The 7,697-nt window shown below is 48.5% G+C and overlaps 1 protein-coding gene across 1 annotated transcript; it reads left to right on the top strand.

The window, feature by feature from the left end:
* The first annotated feature begins 565 nt into the window (after positions 1-565).
* Positions 566-7,033, top strand: LOC117099020 (protein FAM205A-like). Its single transcript, XM_033238187.1, is given in 5 exon segments — positions 566-802; positions 1,452-1,497; positions 2,024-2,084; positions 3,099-4,250; positions 4,252-7,033. Coding segments are annotated over 5 exon segments (4,005 nt in total). The 5' UTR covers positions 566-658; the 3' UTR covers positions 6,854-7,033.
* The last annotated feature ends 664 nt before the right edge of the window (positions 7,034-7,697 follow it).

The raw sequence follows: 7,697 nt of genomic DNA, 5'->3' as shown, positions 1-7,697 counted from the left end.
TCCAAAAGATTGCAGCGTTTACAATCTCTCCCCACCCATCTGCAAGCTTGAGGCCACACAGACTGGATAGATACGGCCACCTTGGCCTCTCCTACCACCCTACCTCATCAGCCATGGTCCCCTTCCTGCACCTCTGTTACCAATCACCCATTGCCTGAAACACCAAAGATCTCCATTTCCAAGCCATAACCAGACTCCACCCTCCCTAAATTCATGTGTTTCTCAGATATATTTCCAAAACAAGTGGGAGAGTTAGTGGAGGCTCCTCTGGCCTAACCACCCCTTCTCATAAGGTGCCCCCTGTGCCAAAGCACTCAGTTCTCTGAGGACAGGTGACCATACAGTTGTGAAGGAGAGAGCCAAGCCATCAGGCTGGTATAGGGAGTGAAGAGTGAAGATGGACTAGGAAATAGACATTGCTTGTGGCACCTTCGGTGCCAGGCTCAAAACACCCTCATCTACAGACTGAATCACCACATGAGCTTCCCTACTACATGTGCCTTATGAAATAGGAGGGCTTTGTGATGCAGTCTGGTGGCCTAGTTCCATCCTCTGTGAGGTAGACATGACAAGGCCTAGCACTGGGAGTCATTAGGCATCAGAACTCTGAATGCCCAGATATAGGGATGGCTGATCTCATGCTAATGAGGTTTAGACCATGTTGAGTCCTACTTTTGTTCTGTGGGATGTTGGATATCCCTTATACACCTATGGCTCCATCTTCATCATTATTCTGATCATCTGGCAAGTGAAAAGGAGCCACCATGAATTGAACTTGGAAGCTAAAAGGAGCTGCTGCCGGGTAGGGCAACACTATGATTCCAACTGAACTAATTAAGCCTCAGATAATATGCTTTTAAGCTCCAGAGTCCTTCCTTATTGACCCCACTGCCCCTCTCCCCCAAGTTTTATGCCATACCTTTAGTTACTTTTATACAGTCTTTTCCTTCTCAGATCCTAAAAGTAATTCCTTATCAGGTCTTCCCTGAACCATACTCTAATTGAAAAGCCAAGAAGCTTTCCACTTGACTTGAATAGAGACCTAGATGATATGGGATCTGTCTCACTGGATCTCAGAAGACCTCACAATATGGGGGCACTTTTTTGGTTGGTGGCCCTTTAAGGTGTTTATAAACCGGTCTTTGGGTATTAGAACCACATACTCTTTGATCTGTACCATCCTTTCTCTTGCTTCATCCTCAGCATCCAGCAGGACTTATCTGGGAATCAGATGGGAGGTATAGAATATGGAAAAGCCTCCAGGTGAATCAGAAATAAGCAGAGAAGGAAAATGGGGTAAAAAGCTGGAATAGGCAGAGAAAATCCAGGAGAGTGTACAAAACACAGATAGATATACAGAAAGGGAGTGGAAAATGTATGTAAGTCTCATTTTGGACATGAGAAAGAAAATGGTGTCCCAGCTTCACATTCTAATGTTTTTGTCTTTTAAGCGTCACCAAAAAGTCAGGCAAAGAGCTAGAGATGCAGCATCAACAGGTAAAGTCCCAATCTCTCCTCTGACTCCCTTCCACTGTGGGTGTTTCCCATGAATCCTGTCCCTCTATGACCCCTGGAGCCAGGAGCCAGGTGCTCTGCCACTGAAGACTCCAGTTCCCCAGACTGAAACTTCCATGGGTGAGAAATCTTACCTCAGAAACATTCCAAAAGTCTCTACATTATTCCCATGGGAATAAAGAATTGAGGAAATAGTGCAGATGTCCTTAGCTGTGTCATTTACTAGTTTTAAAACCTGTGCAAGTCACTTCATCTGTCAGTCTTGTTTGCCATAACATGGGCATCTGATGATTCTCTCACTCACAGTATGGTTGTTAAGTCAAATAAAAATGGGCACAGGAGAACAAGTCATGATTCATTACACTGTGCACAGAAAGGCCTTAAAGCATTTATAATTAGGGTTCTCAGTGTCTTCTTGCTGAGAGTCAAAGGCCTCCAATCTCCTACAGCTACTCTGAAAACTCTACCATGCCACTGACTACTATAACATTGTCTTCTGGTTCCTCAGCTAGGAGACTTTCTCGGGAAGAAGCTGAGAAGCCACAAGAGCTGCTCTCTGTCATGAAAAGGTGATCTATTGCTGTTTGTAGTCTCTAAACACCAGCCTGGCCTGTGGTGATTTTTTCGTTTAGCCGGGGGCAGGACTGAGGAGATGGAAAAATGGCTGGGAGGGAGACATACACGATGGAGGCTGGTTCACTAGTTGAGAGGGTTGTAAAGGCATAATCATCTCAGGAGGAAAGAGTCACCCAATACTGATTTGGGATAGGGTCACAGTAATTCTGAAATTCAGGATTTTACTAGTACGTTATTCATAAAAGACATTATATGGAGTTCTACTCAGTTCTGAGATACGTTATCCAATCAAGAGAATGGATTTTGCATGAGGAAGTCACCCATGTCGCATTCTCTTTACAGCTACACCCTTACTTGGGCAGACTCAGCTGAGCAAGATGAACCCTGATGATATTACCTCCTTTAGTTCTATATTCAGGGAGTCCAGTTCCTAACACAGCCCTAAGACAGGAGCCTATCATCTTATCCTCTTAAGATTTCTAGAGAAAAAGATTGATTCCCAGGAGATGTTGGGTACATCATCAGGGATATCTCATAGTCCCCAGAATGCACAAGTACCATATAAACCTCATTTTCCACAGTTTAGATGTACTGAAAACTAGGCTTTGGGTTTCTTAGCGTCAAATGAGACTGTAAGACAGTTCTGCCTTGTGATATTCCTGGCTATGCCCCATAAGCTAACCAACTGACTCTTCCACATGCTTGGTTCCTTTCTCCTAGTTCAGCTTCTCAACAAGGCCAACACAGAACTCAGCTCCCAGTCTTCTCTGAGGGCCGTGCCCTTCTGTGGGTTTTCTGAGGCCTTGTCCAACAAGCCCTAACCCCCAGCCCACCATACCTTACCAAATGCCATTTTCTTAAGAAGCAAAGTAGAGGAGTAGACATGAAGGAGGTATAGGCTTCTAGACTTGCAGGACTAGGGAAGGGCAACACCAACCCTAGCCCACACTCTTCCAAGAAGGTAGATGTCGCTCCATCATTAATGTTTGCCATGTTTCCCTTTTCAGCCTGGGCTGGCTTCCCCCGGAGGGAAGTCTGCGGCGAATCCTATGTACAGATCTCTGTTGCCAAATTTGCAATGCCATGGCTCTGGAGATTCAGCAATTGCTGGTGGGTGAGAATGACCAGATCTCCCCAACTTTATCGAGGAGTCCATCACAAGTATCCTCTTGCCTAGAGATCTTGTCTGTGTCTAGTGTATCCTTTGAGCAGAGTCTAGAGCTCCATTCTAGAAACACCAGAGAACTTTCACTGGCATCTGTAACCCCAACACTGTCACAATTAAGAGATGAGGAATCTTTAACCCAGTCAGCTGCCCAGTCAACGTATGCAGATGGCATACAAGATTACTGGGCTGATCACCTCCAGCTAGGGCAGGAATTTCAAGTGCCAGATGTGCTCACAGGCCCAAACACCACAGCTTCTTCAAGGCTTGAGGAGCCAAGGGTTCCACTGAACCAGGAGGAGATGATGCAGAGCAACCCCAGCTTTGTCCAGGGGAACCAAGGCCAGCATCACTTGAATTCCCAGGTCTCCTTGCTGTCCCTGAACCCAGAAACCCTGAACCCGACGCATCCAATGGCCTTGCATATGGTCCTCCCTGCCCACCTGCCATTTCTCAGTCCTAAAGTGCTGAGGCTTCTTGAGGTACATGTTAAAAAATGGATGCATTTCCAGAGGTGGGGGCTCCCCAGACGTGTGGAGGAGTCCCTGAGGCAGCTTATGCCAAACCCACCATTGTATTACCAATCTGGAAATGACCAGCCAGTTTCTTTCAACCTGAATAATATTTCTCAGGTCTCTCTTCATGGATTTGAGACCGTTTCCCTACAGACCTGGTGTTCATGTGTGGCTGGCCAGCCCATCCAGACCTTCTGGGTTTCTGAATGGTCCACTATGAACCCAGAACAAAGACACCACTGTCAGCAAAGCCCAAACCCTATGGCTCTAGCCTTGCCCTCTCAAGCCCTTAAAGCCCTACGTGACCCCCATCTACTGTCTGGGGGACAAGATAATGACTCAGGGAGTGATCTCCAGCAGAAATACAGCCAGCTATTCTGTGGGCTCCCTTCTCTGCACAGTGAGTCCCTGGTTGCCACTTTCATGGGCTCTCAAGGCCTCCCCAAGAATGAAAATGTGCCCAAGCCCCCTTTGAAGGATGCTTTTCAACAAGCTCTCCCTCTCCCAACTGCTCCGTAAGACTCCACCCCAGTCAGCCCCACGCTCTTCCCCACTTTCCCCAAATTAGGTGTCTCCATCTGACCATCAACAAGCTCAGATCAATGTCCCATTTCTGACTCTGGCCGAGTGTGAAGCCTTGGAGTGGCACCTGCTACAGAGGCAACTCCAGCTTCAGTGGGGCTGGCCAGCTGCCCTCTGGAGGTCTCAGCACACCCAGTGCCTCATGCAGCATGAGCCCTGTGGCAAAGCTCAGTCTCCTGAGACCATGACAACTTCCCAGCCAGGGAAGTCCATCTCAGTGCTCACCAGGGAGCTACTCTTCTTCCCAGAGCATGCCCGGAAGCTGCTGGAATTCCATATCCAGAAACAGTTGATTCACCATCGCTGGGGCCTGCCTCAGAAGATCCAGCAGTCCATCCAGCTGCTCCTTACCTCCACTAACCAACAGACTGTGTCCTACAGCAGCACAGCCCTAGCCAATGTGAGCATCCCCCAGCCTGTAGCCCTAGAGGCCAACGGGGCTTGTGATGTGCTGTCACCCACTGTGGCCTCAGTGTCCATCCCCATGCCACACTTGTTAACCCAGGCCAAGGCAATATTGCAGAACCACATGGACTCCAAATGTGGACAGATCCACCAGGGCAAGATCCCTGCCTGTGTACATAGGTCCTGGGACTGCAGAATTCCTGGGGTCCTGGCAGTGGCTCCTTTACCCTGCATTCCAGAAAGCCAGGTCCTGGAACTGCAGGCAGCAAGTGACCCAGACCTACATCACAAAGTTATGCCCTGGATGCCAACGGCCCTTGATCAGCAGCAACAGGTCTTACCAGGTACTGTCACTCAACACCCTAAGCTGCTCCGAGTCTTGTCCGTGGAAACCATTGAGAAACTGGAGACAACTTTACGGCACAAGTATCTGGCCTTCCTGTTGGGGCTCCCTGCTCTGTATTATGTGGCGCCCTCCAGGGCCCTGGCCCCGGCAGTCACTAGTCAATCTGTCATCACAGAGATGGTGCCTGCACCTGTGGAAATCCCAGCAGAGCCTCTGACTCAGATGGTTTCATTTGAAGAACAGTGTATAAGCCTTGGGCCATGCCCTCAAGGCAACAATGAGACTTGTACAGACGTTGCAAAAGAATTCCAGTCTGTAGTGCAGGTAAAAGGAACAATGGAGATGCTGCCTCTAGAAAGCCAGACACAATCTGCTAGCCCCCACTCACTCCAGACACATATCTTGACCAAACTAAACTTCCACCTGAGAAAAAAGGTCCTAGAGATACAATGGGGAATTCCCATTAAGGCAAGGGAGTCCAGGGAACAAACTGCTACAGCACCAGAGAACATATCCACAAAGAAGTCTCTTGAAAGTCTAAACCACCAAGGGGAGGCATTGCTCCAAGAACTGCCCATCCCACCAGACACTCTTCCTGCCCCTAATCCAGAAGGGGTTCACCTTAAAGAACAGCTGGCCAATGACTTGAAGGCAGTGCAGCAGAACCAAAAGCAATCTAGTTCCAAAGCAGTACTCAAGGATTCTGCCCACTGGGTCTCCAAGATCTCACAACCCAGTGGGGACATGACAGAGGCCCACATGCTTTGTGTTCGGGTGGAGGCCAGTGTGAACAAGCCCAGCATGGAGAAACCCTGGGGCCCTGAGCCCCAAAGCCCTGGCAAGAGCAAGGACCCAGCCTGTGTCCCCATGCTAGCAGGAAAGAGAGAGGACCCAGAGGAAACCAAAGCAGCCAGGGACCATGGAGAAGGGGATACGGGGTTTGGGCACTCCTCTACCAGAGAAGAGAGACCCCCTGCTGAAGACCAGAGGCCAGCAGGGATGCTTCCAAACCAGACACCCCGAGGCTTCTGGCGATGGAGCCGTAGCTTTCATCTTGCTGATCCCTGTCAACACAGCTCCCAGCATCACCCTCAGCTTAAGCTCCCACAGCTACCTCCACGAGTCCCTGGGGAGAAAGAATCTGACAATGACCTACAAGACAATCAAACCAAGCTAAATGTCATCCTTGAACCAGAGATAATTCCTGAGAATGCCCAGACTGTGGTGCCCCAGGCTTCACAGAGTCAGCCTTTCCTGAGGCAACCAACTCAGGGTAAGCCTTTTCTGGGCCAAACTTTGCAAGGCCAGGTTTTACATGGGCTGGTGATGCCAGCCCATACACAAATGAAGCCCAGCCTTCCAGAGTCTAGCTTGATAAATAAAATTAAATCTTTTCTGCAGCATATTAACCCCAAGACAAAAGGCAAAGGGCATGAGGACTCCATGTTCTCAGCTGCTGCGAAGGTGGCCAAAACCAGAAAAGAAAATGTTGCAAAGAGCCTGGCTCCAGCCAAGAGTGCTGTGGGAAGAAGTAAGACAGAGAAGCTGACAGGGTACTGCAAGGCCCAATCTTTTCCTGCTCAGAAGCTGGTGGGCCCAGCCTTCTTGGATGGTCCCCAGTCTCTAGACAATAAGCTCTGGCTACACTCCAGACAAGCTGGCTCTGCCTCAGCCCCGGGCCACCTCCACCACTGCCCTCGTCACTGTCCTCGAGAGGCTTGTGCCACCAAACGAGGGTACCCACCCTAGCTCCTGACCCTCACCTGAGATAGAAACATTGGTCTGCTCAAGGAGAACACGCAGAGCCATGAAAAAGAGTTTATAGGCTCCCCAGCTGCTGCAGACCTCCAGAGGACCAGTATTGTCGTTTCCATAAATATGCTGGTGGGACAGGGTGCCACCAGAAATACACTCTATATTTCTCAGCAATACGTTGCCTGTCTGCTCCTTATCTCCACTGTATTGTGTTAAGGGAAGGTGTGAGGGAGGCTAAAAAGACCTTCCTGTCTAGGGAAGGAGCTTTTAGCTTACCTTTCAGATGGGTCACCATTCCACATCAAAGAAGAAAAGCCCTTATCTAGAGTGCACTGAAGCTAAAGGTCATGCTTGATTTCTGAACATTTACCATCCATCCCACCAGAATATTTTCCACTGTCCCATAATTCCAGGGCCTAGGAGAGTGGTGAATGCATAGTAAGACCTTATATTAGTTGAATCCAAAGTCAGGGTTATGGAGACAGACAAAGCATTGATCATTGTAATGGGGCTATGAGGTGTGTGGTAGTGCCACAGGAGGAAGTAATCAGCTGATGAAGAGAAACCCACAATAAAAATTACTTTGAGAAGCATCTTGTTTTCAACAATTAAATATTTGAGTGCTTATTACATGCCAAGAACTATGCAAAACACAACCACGAACATGACACAGGCCTTGACCCAGTGGAGCTCATGATCTCATGGGGTCGACAGTCTATTACTCCCAAATTGTCCAGTCAAATTATAAACTTGGAAGTCCAATATTCATCTCAAACAATACAAAAATAAATGAACTGGTTTTCTGCCCTTCACCACCACTCAATCACGCATACCAAAC

This window comes from Trachypithecus francoisi, unplaced genomic scaffold (genome assembly GCF_009764315.1).
Source record: "Trachypithecus francoisi isolate TF-2019V2 unplaced genomic scaffold, Tfra_2.0 Lachesis_group16, whole genome shotgun sequence".
In the NCBI taxonomy this organism is placed as follows: domain Eukaryota; kingdom Metazoa; phylum Chordata; class Mammalia; order Primates; family Cercopithecidae; genus Trachypithecus; species Trachypithecus francoisi.
The sequence above is the reverse complement of the archived record's forward strand: the minus strand, read 5'-3'. Positions and strand labels throughout refer to the sequence as shown.